This window comes from Leucoraja erinacea, chromosome 29, assembly GCF_028641065.1.
Source record: "Leucoraja erinacea ecotype New England chromosome 29, Leri_hhj_1, whole genome shotgun sequence".
Lineage (NCBI taxonomy): Eukaryota > Metazoa > Chordata > Chondrichthyes > Rajiformes > Rajidae > Leucoraja > Leucoraja erinaceus.
Window position 1 is genome coordinate 15,161 of NC_073405.1, and position 16,382 is coordinate 31,542.

A 16,382-nucleotide genomic window follows, 5' to 3' on the forward strand; every position below is an offset into this window, starting at 1 on the left:
GAAGGAAAAACGTTCAGTAGAGTTAGTCCCTGGTGAGATAGGCGTTTACAGTCCGAATTGCCTCTGGGAAGAAACTCCTTCTCAACCTCTCCGATCTCACCGCATGGCAACGGAGGCGTTTGCCTGACCGTAGCAGCTGGAACAGTCCGTTGCAGGGGTGGAAGGGGTCTCCCATGATTTTATTTGTTCTGGAGTTGCACCTCCTGTTGTATAGTTCCTGCAGGGGGGTGAGTGAAGTTCCCATAGTGCGTTCGGCCGAACGCACTACTCTCTGCAGAGCCTTCTTGTCCTTGGCAGAGCAATTCCCAAACCAGATGGTAATGTTCCTGGACAAGATGCTTTCCACCGCCGCTGCGTAGAAGCACTGGAGGATCCTCAGAGACACTCTGAATTTCCTCAATTGCCTGAGGTGGTAAAGGCGCTGCCTTGCCTTACTCACGAGTGCTGAGGCGTGTGATGCCCATGTCATATCCTCAGAGATGTGGACTCCCAGATATTTAAAACAAAAGCAGGTAAGCAGCTATGATCAGGGTAGAATAGGGGGGCAGGTGTAAGGCTGGACTCAGGGTCAGGAATGAGATGGTATGCAACTGGAGTCAGGGTCAGGAGTAGTACCAGGTGTGCAGTGAGACCCAGGTTGGTCAACATGAGCCAAGTGCTTGATTATAATCTGATTTCCATACATGAATATACTAAATTAATTCATTTGCTGCACCTGTTGATCAGAGCCTGGCTCTACTGAGGAATGTGATTTAGCCTAACCTTATTCCTAGCTAATCCAATTTAAAGCACAAATGTTGCATTCAAGTGTAAGTTACAGTAAGCTACAGTATGCAGCTGATTGCACAATTTCAAGCTGAAAAATGCAAAAGCTCCGTGCCATGCGAGGGTGGACACCCCCCTTCCCCCTCCCCCCACCCCCTCCCCCCCTCACACCCCTCTCCCCCCCCCCCCCCCCCCCCCCCCCCCCCCCCCCCCCCCCCCCCCACCCCCCTCTCCCCCCCCCCCCCCCCCCCCCCCCCTACCCCCCCCCCCCCCCCCCACATTCTCCCCCCCCCCCCCACCCTCTACCCCCCCCCTCCTCTCGGTCGCAAGGCTCCCTAGGGGTTGGTCTCTCGCAATTTCTCACTCCCAACACCCACCCACCGTTGGCAGCCCTGCATCATGTTCTATGTGTCTATGTTCTGTGTCCGATTGGAGATATTCTGCGCCCACCGGTCACTGAGCTCACAGCGTTCTGCCTTTGTCACCGCTTACGAACACAGTTTAAACTAAAGATTACTCCAGCCTATCCGTGGCAGCCCGTTAGGCAGTTTGTGGAGCATCTTTAACCTTTTGAAAATCTTTGATTTCAACTTCACATTTGTCACATTGTGAATATTACTGGAATGTTGGCGTGACGTTACTGCAGGGCCCACGTGGGAGGCGCCAGTCAATCAGCAGCCAGGCGAGGGTTGCTGGCGCTTCCCGCCAAATGCGAGCGGACGGCAGGGGGCGGTGCCGCGGGAACGCGCGGGGGCGGCGCGAGGGACCGCGGGAACGCGCGGGGGCGGCGCGAGAGCGGGTTGGCGGTTGGAGCGCGCGCTGAGCGGGAGTGGGGGGAGGGGAGCGCGGGAGCCGAGTGCTGGCGGCGGCTGGAGAGAGGGAGAAGGAAGGAAGGAGGCAGTGGCGCGGTGGCCGGGCTCCTCCACCAACAGCCGGCGGGAGGCAGCGCCGCCGGAGATGCTGCAGATCCCGAGACCAGGACACGAGCAACAAGCGGCCACTGACAAAGCGGCGGGAGAGAGCAGAGGTGGGAATGAGTGAATGAGTGAGTGAGGGGGAGGGAGAGAGGGAATGAGGGCCTGTGTGAGTGAGGCCGCGGTTGGTCTTAGGCCCCGGCCTGGCCCGGCCCGGCATTGACAGGGCAAAGAAACACCTGAGCGGCCTTGCCCAAACGAACAACGGCTCCATGCCGGCTCTGATGAACGCGTTTTATTCCGTGGCAGCTTCTTAAAGAAATGAAACCTGGTTTTAAGGCGCTGACAGGAAGTTCACCTTGGCCCCAGTCACTTGTACTCAGCTGCTGAGCCGCAGAAAGGCGGGAGAGCGAGTCGGGCACTCGGATTAAGTAGCGCCCAATCCAACAACGATCAATCGCTCGAAACAATTGGCTTTTTACAACAAATCACATGGTTTGAATGGCTAGTTGGTTTATGACCAGGGTTGCTGAAACTTATGATACCGTTGGACTGCTGTTTTGAATTGGTATTGTTGACATGTTTCTTTTCTGTATTCGGATTTTCATTATCTCCGGAGGTATTCCTGTTTGCGGAATTCTTTCTATGATTTGGTGCTTCGGTAGAGGGAGTACAACTTTTTTTTTGTCGTAAAGTCACGTGGAAATCTGATACATTAAGAGTGATATTTCAAGTTTTGCAAGAAAAAGTTGACTCGTGCAATTTGATGTTCAACATTATTCGTGCTGAATTCGAGTATACCTGCTATATTTCGTCTAGTACGTGCAGCATTTCATTGGGGGAAACTTAACCCTTTGTGAATATTTGAACAGTGATATCACATGTTATCTTGCTGATCAACGGGACAGGCAGCATCTCTGGAGAGAAGGAATGGTCGTTCCCGCTGAGTTACTCCAGCTTTTTGTTATCTTCGGTTTAAACCAGCATTTGTAGATTCTTCTTGCACATTAAAATTTGTATTATACGTGTTCTGACAGTTTTCATATTTATCTATCCATCGTATAATTTGAAAAACAACTGCACAAAACCACCTTTGCCTGTTCTTGAAACTAAGTAAGAGGCAAGATTGGACGTGGCGGAGTTGTCTTTAAAAAAAGCAATATACCGTGGCAGGAAGCAAAACGGTAATGATTGACAAGTATACTTTATAACCATTGCTCAATGCATAGACCCATTTGTAATATATTAATCGCGTACCTGAAAGAATGCACGATAAGTTTGCAGATAATTTAAAAATGTTTTTTTCGGAGGGGGATAAAAAATTAAATTCCACGGAAACCTCACTGACCTGGTCAGTTGGGTAATAGATAGAACTTAATCCAAACAAGTGAAGTAATGGATTGAGATGGAGCAAGTCAAGGGAATATACATGTTGAATATTAAATTGTGTTAAGGATGATAGGGTACTGTAATTGTTATTGGTTCATTATTGCCACATGTACCAACATTGTTTTGCATACCACGTTTTACACTATCGAGCAAATCCTACCATTGCAATTTAAAACAAAATGCAAGGGCTGCACTGAGGGATACTGGAGAATTCCCTCCCTAGCATTTAAGGTGGCCATTCAAGAGACTGGTAATGGTGGAAATAATTGAAAAATAAGGAAAGGAAAACTAATTATGTCCATATTAAAATGCAGAATGTCACCAATATTCTGATGTACACAAGTTGAAAAACAAATTAAACAACCTAATACCATCTTCTAATCCAGAGCGCATCGCCATGCAGGTCTTGACTCTTTGGGTACATACCCAAGTACCGTTTAAACATAAGGTTTCTGCCATCATCACACTTTCCTACTGCAAGTTTTACATCCTATCAACTTCTGTATGAAATAATTTTCCTCATCACCATTCTAATCCAACTATCAATTGCTTAAAATCAAATGTCTCCTGATGTTTGATCCTTTTATGGACGAAAATACCTCCGTTGTCTTTATCTTGCCCTGAATTTTTTTTTTAAACTCAACAGTCTCATCTGCTCCGTTCCTGAAATAATCCCGAGCTTGCACAATTCAACAATTCTAGCAATATTCTTACTCTTGGCTATCACCCCCCCCCCCCCCCCCCCCCCCCCCCCCCCGAAGTTTAGTGACCAATAGACTATAGGTGCAGGAGTAGGCCATCCGGCACTTTGAGCCAGCATCGACATTCAATGTGATCATGGCTGATCATCCCCAATCAGTACCCCGTTCCTGCCTGCTCCCCATATCTTCTGACTCCGCTATCTTTAAGAGCCCTATCTAGCTCTCTCTTGAAAGTATCCAGAGAACCGCCCTCTGAGGCAGAGAATTCCACAGGCTCACAACTCTCTGTGAGAAAAAGTGTTTCCTCGTCTCTGTTCTAAATGGCTTCCCCTTATTCTTAAACTGTGGCCTGGAGTCCCCCAACATCGGTAACATGTTTCCTGCCTCTAGCGTGACCAGCAATGTAAACGTTACTTGGGTTGCAGCACAATTGAACAGGGAAGATAGAAGACTTTTGCCTTCCATCACAGTGAAGAGGTGTTTGGAGATTAACTGATGGATGTTTGTGTGGAATTGTGTTAATTGTGTGTTTTTTTTTGTTGTTATGACTGCAGGAACGTAATTACGTTTGAACTTATGTTTAAATGACAATAAACGGCATTCTGATTCTGCATTGTCTTGTGAAGCGTTGCTATTGCCTCAGCTTCTGGGGCTGGGTTTGATCTGACTTCTGGTGGTTTGTGTGGATTTTACACATTCGCTCCATGACTGAACCAGTGTTCTCCAGATGTTCCAATTTCCTCCTGTATCCCAAAGATATGATGAGAGGTTAATTGGCCATGTACCCAACTGGTATAAGTTAACGGTAAAGAGGATCAAAGGAAGTGGGTGGGCTTGTATTGGAGAACAATTTGTGGGTACAACAAATGAATGAGATGTGTAGATCGCCATCTTGGTCGGCATGGGCAAGTTGGGCCGAAGGGGCTGTTTCATTCTGTGTGACTCAATTGCTTGGAGTTAAAAGAAACTGCAGATGCTGAAATATTAACAACAAAGTGCAGGGGGAACTCTTGGACAGGCAGCATCTGTGGAGGGAATGGACAGATGTTTTGGATGGGATAAAAATGGTAGATAAGTAGGAGTGAGCAAAGCCTGGGAAGTGATACTGCTGAAGAGTTGTGATTGGCAGATAGGTGGAGTAAATGGCTACAGGTAAAGAGGTGTCAGTGAAGAGGAAAAAAGAGATGTGACATTTCTCCAGCCATCCAAGTCACTCTGCTACTTTCCCCTCCATCTCCCATTCCTGAGTCTCACGTTTCTTTTATCCTGCTTTTTCGCATCCCCATCCATCCACATCATTCCCTCTGGGTTTACATTTCATTCCCCCGTTCCTTATCTGAAACCCTTTTGCCTGCATCTGGCCGCAAGAAAACATACCAACACCTCTACTCCCTCAGGAAGTTAAGGAAATTTAATGTCTCCATTGACTTACCAATTACACCAAATACACAATGGAAAAAGTCCTGATGCTTCTCAGCTCGGTTTGGCTCCCCCGCTCTGCCTGAGAATGCAAGCAATTGCAGAGAATAGTGAACACAGAAACCAACCTATTCTGACATTTTGGACGATTTTGCTACTTATGTAAAACTACTTGCCGTTTGAATTAGAATCGTGAACACTCATCTGTGTTTTTCATCATCAGCCTGCTGCATATTACTTTTCCTTCAATGATCAGTTGAGATTTAAAACATCTCACTGGGATGCAATTCTTCCTTTTGTACTTGATGGTAGCCCTTACTGGGCACACTGCTATTGTTCGCATGGGAAAGATAATTCGTAAATCAGAGGTACTGCTTTGTTACTACTTGAAGATATTTTTTCATGTCTATCCCCCTCCTCCATCTTTGAACCTTTTCAAATCACATTCCTGCTTTTTTGTTGTAGGTTATGGTGTGTGTCATTCAAACTTCTTTTCACAAAGTATACTGTAGATTCTGTGCTTCTGTAATTAAGACAATCCAATGTCTTCCTAAATATTTGAAGTATTTTGTTAAACTACCAGATATTAAACAATTCTATAATAACATTGAGATTAGGGTCTGAAGAAGGGTCTTGACCCAAAATGTCACCCATTTATTGTCTCCAGAGATACTGACTCTGCTGAGTGACTCCAGCATTCTTTGTCTCTTCTTTCTATAATAACATTGGATGTCTTGAAATACTCCCCTACAGTATATTGATTCTTACTTATTATTAAGCTGCTGAAACATTGCATTTTAGTCTGATAAAGACTGAATGTTCTTGCATTATCAAATGATTTTGTTTTGCCAATGGCTAATTGAATTTAATCAAGGTTGCCAAATTCACCTCTTTAGGCCTTAATTGGGATTAATCCTTAATCAATACTTTTTGTCACTGTTGTAAGATTTCAGCATTTTTTGTAAATGCTTTTTCCATTAAATGGAGAATTTACCCCTCTGTTAAGCATTTAATTCAACTTGGTTGATGCAACGGCCTACTCGTATTTTCACTGCTACCCTGAATAAACAAAATATAGATGTTCAGTTTTTTGTGAAAAAATTGAACCTGAAATCCAACATTTTAATCCTGTGTATTTTAAATTAAATTCAAAATACTGAGTTGCTATGGTTGGGTTGTGCACTTTGGCAATATTTAAATGACATTGAATCAACATTTCAGCTCCTACAATTTTCAGGTTTTACTTTAAGTAACTTTTTCTTTCCTTTGTAGTAATGGAGGAATGCAAATTGACAGCAGCGAATCCAGCAAAGAAACTAGTCCAAGGTAACTTAATTATTACACTACACTTGCATTTCCTGAAGTTCATATAATAAATTATAAAGTGGTCTTTTGAGATTTGTTACAGTCCTTTCGAAGTCGGTAATGACTACGGTTGTTTAATCCGGTAGAACATTTGATTCATTTTCTGAAATCTCCTTTGAAGTTTATTTCATAACTTTTATTCCTCGCCTTACACCTGGTGTCCCCAGAGGTGTTATTATCCATCATCCGTTGGTATCTCTGGCACCTTTACAGTGATCCTGAAGTTGTTTGTCTTAGTTTTGCGCTGCTGATATTGCGGTATTGCTATTTGTTATCACTGCAGACAATGCCTAATGAGCGTTAGGTGGATACAGGTGAGGGGAGGAATAGATATAAAGTGTGACATAAGGATAGATGATGTGCAAATGGTGAAGCCAGAGAAAGGATTAGAGGTGGAGGGGAGGAAATGAATATGAGTTTGTGGAGCACAGGGAAGGTGGCAGGGTAGTTTTGCGGGTTAGTTACCTAAAATTGGAGAATTCAGTGTTCATACTGTTTGGGTGTAAGCTACCCAAGCAGAATATGAGGTGTTGTTCCTCCAGTTTGCGTGTGGCCTCATTCTGGCAATGGAGGAGGCCCAGAACAGAAATGTCAGTTTGGGAATGGGGAGAGGAGTTCAAATGGTTAGCAAACAGGAGATCCAGTAGTCCTTGGCAGACCCTGCACAAGTGTTTGGTGAAGCAGTTGGCAAGTCGAGGCTTGACCTTGCTGATGTAAAGGAGGCCACATCGGGAACACCAAATACATTCGATGAAGTTAGAAGGGGAGCATGTGAACCTCTGTCTTACCTGGAAGGACTGCTGGGATTGCTGGATAGATGTGTGTGAGGGTGGAGGTATAGAGATCGGTGTTGCATCTCTGGTTGCAGGGGAAAGTACCTGGGGAGGAATGGCCTGGGTGCAAAGTGAACCAAGGATTGCAGATGGAACAGTCTCTGCAGAAAGTGGTAAAGGGTGGGAATGGGTAGAGTGGGGACGCCGTCGACTGTGGTTGCCCAGCCTGCAGCTGTCCTTTCACCCTTTTTTATTTCTAGTATGTTAAAAAGTTTCGTTTTGGAGGTCTAAGCTTTTTTTATGTGGGGGAGAGGGGGAAACTGTTTTTCGCAGTCCCTACCTGGTTGGAGATACGTCATTTCTTCGAGCTGCATCGTGGAGCTGTGAGGGTCTACGGAGCTTCCAGTTGCAACGGCACTGACTTTGAACACCACGGAGCCTGGGATCTCTCGCCGAGGTCGCTAGTGTCGGAGCTCTGACCAGCGCAGCCTGTGGAGTTCAGGAGCCGCGGTCTCCGGGGAGGAAGCGGCCGTTCCAGACGCTCCAAGCCGCTGAAGAGTGTTCTCCTGACCGCGAGCTCCATCATCCAGCGAGAGGGCCTGTAACATCGGACCGCCGTTGCAGTGACTGCGGAGGCCTCAAAAAGGTCCCGACCACGGGGTGAAAATAGAGGGAGAGGACTGACTTTGCTGCCTTCCCTCACAGTGGGAACCATTGTGGGGGGGATGCTTTTATGTTTAATGTCAAGTTCTTTAATCTTGTGTTTTTTTTTTTAAATTGGTGTGCTGCAAATGGCAACTCAAATTTCACTGCACCAGAAATGGTGTATGTGACAATAATTGTCCTTTGTAATATTCCTCGCTCCCCGACCCCGTGACCCACTTGGATACGCACCCATTTCTCCCTTTTTACCTGCTGAATGTGGATGAGGGGTACTGAATGTGGATGATCAGCCATGATCACAGTGAATGGCGGAGTGGCTCGAAGGGCCGAAATACATACTCCTGCACCTATTGTCTATTTAATCCATCCCTGAGCTTCACAATTTGTACATGTTGTACCCTTATCTCACACCTTTTGTCTTTTGATCTCTGGCATTCATCAAACCATCAGCGAATTGACCATGAGACCACATCTGGAGTATTGTGTACAGTTTTGATCTCTTAAGTTGAGGAAGGACATCCTTGTGATTGAGGCAGTGCAGCGTAGGTTCATTGAATATTGAATATTTATTACATGTCATTTGAACCTCAATGAGGCTCAAACGAAACTTAATTTCCACAGCCTTACAAACAGAGACAATTCCTACAAGACACACACACAATTCAATTTACACAAACATCCATCACAGTGAATCTCCTCCTCACAGTGATGGAAGGCAAAGTCTTTCTCTCCCCTGCACCATTTTTCTCCCGATGTTGAAGCCCCAGACGGGCGATGGTAAGTTCCACGGCCATGTACGGCCCTGCTCCAGGCCCAAAAGTCACAAGTTGGAGCCCCCGGCAGGCGTTCGAATGTCCCGCAGCCATTAAAGCTGCGACAGGCGATGTACGGCCCTGCTCCGGGTCGTTCCAACCCTGCGACACGGGCTGGAGAAGTCGCGTTGCGGGAGCACCGGAAAGCGGTCTGCTACCCGGACTCGCGAGATCCCGATGTCACAGTCCACCGGACCTGCAGCTGGAGCTTCCGAGCTCCGGGGTCGGGCCACAGCAGCGAGCCACCACCGCTCCCCACGCTCCGAGGCTGGCCAGCCGCACGATGGTGAGTCCGCAGGCTCCGGGACTAGAGTCCCGAGGTCGTTCCGGCTAGAGGCCGCTCCACTGTGCTAGGCCCCAATGACAACGGAGACCCGACAGGGAAAAGGTCGGGTCTCCCGTGCAGGGAAGAGATTTTTTAAAGTTTACCCCCCCCCCCCCCCACCCCCGCCTGCCCACATATACACAGTTAAAAACACTATTTAAAAAACAAGAACAACTACATTTAACTAGACAAAAAATTTAAAAAAAGACAGACAGACTGAAGGGGCCGCTGCAACAGTGTCACGCCCAACATGTTCACGAGATTGATCCCTGGGATGGCGGGACTGCCCTATGAGGAAAGATTGAAAAGACTATGCTTGTATTCACTGGAGTTTAGAAGGATGAGGGGGAAATCTTATAGAAACATATAAAATTATAAAGGACTGGACAAACTAGCAGCTGATTGGGCGCAACCTCAGGTTAGCATTTGTGCTTTCTGGTTAAAGGGGCAGTGCTTTAGTAAAGGTACAGTGAGCCAAGGGTACAGTGGGCTAAAGGTACAGTGCTTTTTGTTTATATAATAAAGGTGCAGTTTAAAGGTCACGAGGGAGCAGCTGTTGTGAGTCAGATACCTGCTGATTTCTCCCAGCAGTTTCTAGTGTATTATACTGGTATCAGACCCAGGGTAAGGCGGGAGAATGACAGTCAGAGCAGTATACTGTTCCGGATGTCAGATGTGGGAGGTCATGGTGTCGGATGGCCCTCCAGACATCCACATCTGCACCAGGTGCAGCGAGATGGGGCTCCTAAGGGACCGTATTAGGATCCTGGAGCAGCAGCTCGATGACCTCGCTCTGATCAGGGAGAGTGAGGAGGTCATAGAGGGGAGTTATAGAGAGGTGGTCACTCCAAAACCACGGGAGAGAGACATATGGGTCACGTTAAGGAAGGGCAAGGGGCAGAGGCAGGAACGAGTGAGTACTCCAATGTCGGTACACCTTGCAAATAAGTACTCCTGTTTGAGTACGGATGGGGGTGACAGCCTACCCGGGGGTAATGACAGCGGACAGGCCTCCAGCACAGAGTCCGGCCCTGTTGCTCCAAAAGCTAGGGAAAAAAAGAGGGCAATAGTAATTGGGGACTCTATTGTTAGGGGGTCGGATAGGCGATTCTGTGGACGCAGTCGGGAGACCAGGATGGTGGTCTGCTTCCCTGGTGCCAAGGTCTCGGACGTGTCTCAACGCATCCAAGATATCCTTAAATCAGAGGGAGAGGAACCTGAGGTCGTGGTACATATAGGTACCAATGACATAGGAAAAAAAAGGGAAGAGGTCCTGAAGGGAGGATTTAGGGAGTTGGGAGGAGAGTTAAGAAAAAGGACCAAAAAGGTAACAATCTCAGGATTACTGCCTGTGCCACGCGACAGTGAGAGTAGGAATGGAGCGAGGTGGAGGATAAATGCGTGGCTGAAAGACTGGTGCAGAGGGCAGGGATTCAAGTTCCTGGATCATTGGGACTTCTTTTGGGGAAGGTGGGACCTGTACAGAAAGGATGGGTTGCACTTGAACCCGAGGGGGACCAATATCCTAGCGGGGAAATTTGCAAAGGCAGCTGGGGAGACTTTAAACTAGAATGGTTGGGGCGAGGGATTCAAATAGCGAAAGGGAGTAGACAGAATGGGAGGCAGGAAGCAGAAATGGGAAGCACTCGGACACAAGAGGAGAAAGGAAAAAAAGGAAATAAACAGAGAATAAGAGACGGGGGTTTTCTTAAATGTGCATATTTTAATGCTAGGAGCATTGTAAGAAAGGTGGATGAGCTTAGAGTCTGGATAGACACCTGGAAGTATGATGTTGTGGCGATCAGTGAAACGTGGTTGCAGGAGGGCTGTGATTGGAAACTAAATATTCCAGGATTTTGTTGCTTCAGGTGTGATAGAATTGGAGGGGCAAGAGGTGGAGGTGTTGCATTGCTAGTCAGGGAAGATATTACAGCAGTGCTTTGGCAGGATAGATTGGAGGGCTCATCTAGGGAGGCTATTTGGGTGGAATTGAGAAGTGGGAAAGGTGTAGCAACACTTATAGGGGTGTATTATAGACCGCCAAACGGGGAACGAGAATTGGAAGAGCAAATATGTAAGGAGATAGCAGAGATTAGTAGTAATCACAAGGTAGTGATTGTGGGAGATTTCAACTTTCCACACATAGACTGGGAAACACATTCTGTAAATGGGCTGGATGGGTTGGAGTTTGTAAAATGTGTGCAGGATAGTTTTTTGCAGCAATACATAGAGGTACCTACTAGAGGAGGGGCAGTGCTGGACCTCCTGTTAGGAAATGAGACTGGACAGGTGGCGGAGGTATGCGTTGGGGAGCACTTCGGGTCCAGTGATCACAATACCATTAGTTTCAATATAACTATGGAGAGGGTCAGAACTGGACCTAGGGTTGAGATTTTTGATTGGAGAAAGGCTAACTTTGATGCGATGCGAGATGATTTAAAAGGAGTGAACTGGGACATTTTGTTTTATGGGAAAGATGTAGAAGAGAAATGGAGGACATTTAAAGGGGAAATTTTAAGAGTACAGAATCTTTATGTTCCTGTTCGGTTGAAAAGAATCAGTAAAAATTGGAAAGAGCCCTGGTTTTCAAGGGAAATTGGACATCTTGTTCGGAAAAAGAGGGAGATCTACAATAATTATAGGCAGCATGAAGTAAATGAGGTGCTTGAGGAGTATAAGGAATGTAAAAAGAACCTTAAGAAAGAAATTAGAAAAGCTAAAAGAAGATATGAGGTTGCTTTGGCAAGTAAGGTGAAAGTCAATCCAAAGGGTTTCTACAGCTATATTAATAGCAAAAGGATAAGGAGGGTTAAAATTGGTCCATTGGAGAGACAGAGTGGACAGCTATCTGCAGAGCCAAAAGAGATGGGGGAGATATTGAACAATTTTTTTTCTTCAGTATTCACCAAGGAGAAGGATATTGAATTATGTGAGGTAAGGGAAACTAGTAGAGTAGCTATGGATACTATGAGGTTCAAAGTAAAAGAAGTACTGACACTTTTGAAAAATATAAAAGTGGATAAGTCTCCAGGTCCTGACAGGATATTCCCTAGGACATTGAGGGAAGTTAGTGTAGAAATAGCCGGGGCTATGACAGAAATATTTCAAATGTCATTAGAAACGGGAATAGTCCCCGAGGATTGGCGTACTGCGCATGTTGTTCCATTGTTTAAAAAGGGTTCTAAGAGTAAACCTAGCAATTATAGACCTGTTAGTTTGACTTCAGTGGTGGGCAAATTAATGGAAAAGATACTTAGAGACAATATATATAAGCATCTAGATAACCAGGGTCTGATTAGGAACAGTCAACATGGATTTGTGCCTGGAAGGTCATGTTTGACTAATCTTCTTGAATTTTTTGAAGAGGTTACTAGGGAAATTGACGAGGGTAAAGCAGTGGATGTTGTCTATATGGACTTTAGTAAGGCCTTTGACAAGGTTCCTCATGGAAGGTTGGTTAAGAAGGTTCAACTGTTGGGTATAAATGCAGGAATAGCAAGATGGATTCAACAGTGGCTGAATGGGAGAAGCCAGAGGGTAATGGTGGATGGCTGTTTATCGGGTTGGAGGCAGGTGACTAGTGGGGTGCCTCAGGGATCTGTGTTGGGTCCTTTGTTGTTTGTCATCATGTACATCAATGATCTGGATGAAGGTGTGGTAAATTGGATTATTAAGTATGCAGATGATACCAAGATAGGGGGTGTTGTGGATAATGAAGAGGATTTCCAAAGTCTACAGAGTGATTTAGGCCATTTGGAAAAATGGGCTGAAAGATGGCAGATGGAGTTTAATGCTGATAAATGTGGGGTGCTACACCTTGGCAGGACAAATCAAAATAGGACGTACATGGTAAATGGTAGGGAATTGAAGAATACAGTTGAACAGAGGGATCTGGGTATAACCGTGCATAGTTCCTTGAAGGTGGAATCTCATATAGATAGGGTGGTAAAGGCTAGCATACCAAAGAAAGCTTTTGGTATGCTAGCCTTTATAAATCAGAGCATTGAGTATAGAAGCTGGGATGTAATGTTAAAATTGTACAAGGCATTGGTGAGACCAAATCTGGAGTATGGTATACAATTTTGGTCGCCAAATTATAGGAAGGATGTCAACAAAATAGAGAGAGTACAGAGGAGATTTACTAGAATGTTGCCTGGGTTTCAACAACTAAGTTACAGAGATAGGTTGAATAAGTTAGGTCTTTATTCTCTGGAGCGCAGAAGGTTAAGGGGGGACTTGATAGAGGTCTTTAAAATGATGAGAGGGATAGACAGAGTTGATGTGGACAAGCTTTTCCCTTTGAGAATAGGGAAGATTCAAACAAGAGGACATGACTTCAGAATTAAGGGACAGAAGTTTAGGGGCAATATGAGGGGGAACTTCTTTACTCAGAGAGTGGTAGCGGTATGGAATGAGCTTCCAGTGGAAGTGGTGTCGGCAGGTTCATTGGTATCATTTAAAAATAAATTGGATAGGCATATGGATGAGAAGGGAATGGAGGGTTATGGTACGAGTGCAGGCAGGTGGGACTAAGGGGAAAAAAAAAAAAAATTTGTTCGGCATGGACTTGTAGGGCCGAGATGGCCTGTTTCCGTGCTGTAATTGTTATATGGTTATGGTTAACTAGATGCAGGAAAAATGTTCCTAATGTTGGGCGAGTCCAGAACCAGGGGCCACAATCTTAGAATAAAGGGGAGGTCATTTAAGACTGAGGTGAGAAAAAACTTTTTCACCCAGAGAGTTGTGAATTTATGGAATTCCCTGCCACAGAGGGCAGTGGAGGCCAAGTCACTGGATGGATTTAAGAGAGAGTTAGATAGAGCTCTAGGGGGCTAGTGGAGTCAAGGGATATGGGGCGAAGGCAGGCATGGGTCATTGATAGGGGACGATCAGCCATGATCACAATGAATGGCTGTGCTGGCTTGAAGGGCCGAATGGCTTCCTCCTGCACCTATTTTCTATGTTTCTATGAATTGAAACCATGCCCCCAATCATTTACTTGTATGTCACTATCACAGGCTTCGCTCTCCCCTCCTCTCTTCCAGCTTTTTCCTCCCTCCACCACCACTATCAGTCTGTCCTTGAAGAGTGTTGACCTGAAAGGTCACCTATCCACGTTTTCCAGAGGTGCTGCCTGACAAACTGAGTTAGTCCTTTTTTGTAAAGCCGCATCTGCAGTTCCTTGTATTTAAAGTGTAACAGGAAGTGTTTACAAAGATGGCTCACCAACTCTGTGTGCTAGCTCTTTGTATTAGTTTATATAACAATCATTTAGGATTGTGATATATTCTTTATTTGCTTTCTATAGTCATAAATCAGAGAACTCTTATAATGGAGATTATTCATCCTGTGGTGCCCTCACTGGTACAAAAAAGATGCTATCAAGCTTTATTTCCCCAACCCCACTACACTAGCTCTGCCTTGGATCGGCCTTTACGTTGTTAATTAGCTTGCTACGTGACACTATAAAAACCTTGCTGAAATCCTTTCGTCAAACCTCTTTGTAACCATCTCAGAAAATTCTAATGAGGCTCAGTCAGACACAATCTTAAGGAATCATCAATAGACAAAAGGTGCAGAAGTAGGGCATTCTGCCCTTCGAGCCAGCACTGCCATTCAATGTGATCATGGCTGATTATCCCCTACCAGTACCCCGTTCCTGCCTTCTCCCCATATCCCCTGATTCCGCTCTCTTTAAGAGTCCTATCCAGCTCTCCCTTGAAAGCATCCAGAGAACTGCCATCTGAGGCAGAGAATTCCACAGACTCACAACTGTGTGGAAAAAGTGTTTCCTCATCTCCATTCTAAATGGCTTACCCCTTATTCTTAAACATTGGCCCCCTGGTTCTGGACTCTCCCAACATCGGGAACATGTTTCCTGCCTCTAGCATGTAACCCTTGATAATCTTATATGTTTCAATAAGATACCCTCTCATCCTTCTAAACTCCGAAGTTTATCAGCCCAGTCGTTCCATTCCCTCAGCATATGACAGTTCCGCCATCCCGGGAATTAATTGAATTTCCTTTATTGTCATTCAGACCTTACGGTCTGAACGAAATTTCGTGCCTGCATTCATACATACAATGATACAATAATAAACAACAATAAACACAAATTAACATCCACCACAGTGAGTCCTCCAAACACCTCCTCACTGTGGTGGAGGCAAAAATCTTAGGGCTGCAGTCTCTTCCCTCTTCTCCCTCTGCGCTGAGGCAATTCCCCACCAGGCGATGGTACAAACAGTCCCGCAGCTCACCGAACCCCGCGAACGGGCCGGTTCGGCAGCCGCCGGCCCGCGGCTGAACCCAGGACTCTGGACACCGCCGCCAGAACGTCGTCCCAGCCACCGGAGCACCGTCCCAGCCCCCGGACCGGATCGCCCTCACGTGAGTACCGTTCCACCCTCGGGCTGGGCCGCTCCAGCGGGAGTGCCGTTCCTCCCTCGGGCTGGGCCACTCCGACGGGAGTGCCGTTCCTCCCTCGGGCTGGGCTACTCCAGCGGGAGTGCCGTTCCTCCCTCGGGCTGGGCCACTCCAGCGGGAGTGCCGTTCCTCCCTCGGGCTGGGCCACTCCAGCGGGAGTGCCGTTCCTCCCTCGGGCTGGGCCACTCCAGCGGGAGTGCCGTTCCTCCCTCGGGCTGGGCCACTCCAGCGGGAGTGCCATTCCTCCCTCGGGCTGGGCCACTCCAGCCCCTCACCATGCCGCTCTCACGGGAGCACCGTTCCATCCCGGGCTGGGCCGGGAGCGAGCCCAGGACGAGTCCTGTCAGCTGCCTCCAGAGTCCCGAGGTCGCCGGCTCCGCTAGGCCTCAGCGTAGACGGAGGCAAAGAAGGGGGACACGACAAAAAGGTCGTATTCCCCCGAAGGGAGTGACAGCAGCCCCCGTTTCACCCCCCACCCCCCTCCCCACATAAACACAGCCTCAAAACCATAACTAGACAAAACGGGAAAAAAAACAACACAAAAAAGTAAAAGACAAACGGACTGCAGGCGAGCCGCAGCCGTTCCCAGAGTCGCCACTTCCGGAATTAACCGTCTAAACCTACGCTGCACTCCCTCGATAGCAAGAATGTCCACCCTCAAATTAGGGGACCAAAACTGCACTCCAGGCGTGGTCTCACTAGGGCCCTCTACAACTGCAGAAGGACCTCTTTGCTCCTCTTGTTATGAAGGCCAACATGCTGTTCGCTTTCTTCACTGCCTGCTGTACCTGCATGCTTACTTTCATTGACTGATGTATAAGGACCCCCAG

The 16,382-nt window shown here is 46.7% G+C and overlaps 1 protein-coding gene across 6 annotated transcripts in view; it reads left to right on the top strand.

Moving 5' to 3' along the window:
* The first annotated feature begins 1,546 nt into the window (after positions 1-1,546).
* Positions 1,547-16,382, top strand: part of chaf1a (chromatin assembly factor 1, subunit A (p150)) — a 74,086-nt gene continuing 59,250 nt past the window's right edge. The window contains exons 1-2 of one of the 6 annotated variants that reach the window (XM_055658257.1): positions 1,547-1,792; positions 6,461-6,514. In XM_055658257.1, the coding sequence (XP_055514232.1) occupies positions 1,723-1,792; positions 6,461-6,514 (124 nt within the window). In that variant the 5' untranslated portion in view covers positions 1,547-1,722. The other 5 variants (XM_055658255.1, XM_055658259.1, XM_055658261.1 and 2 more) reach the window with 5 other exon arrangements.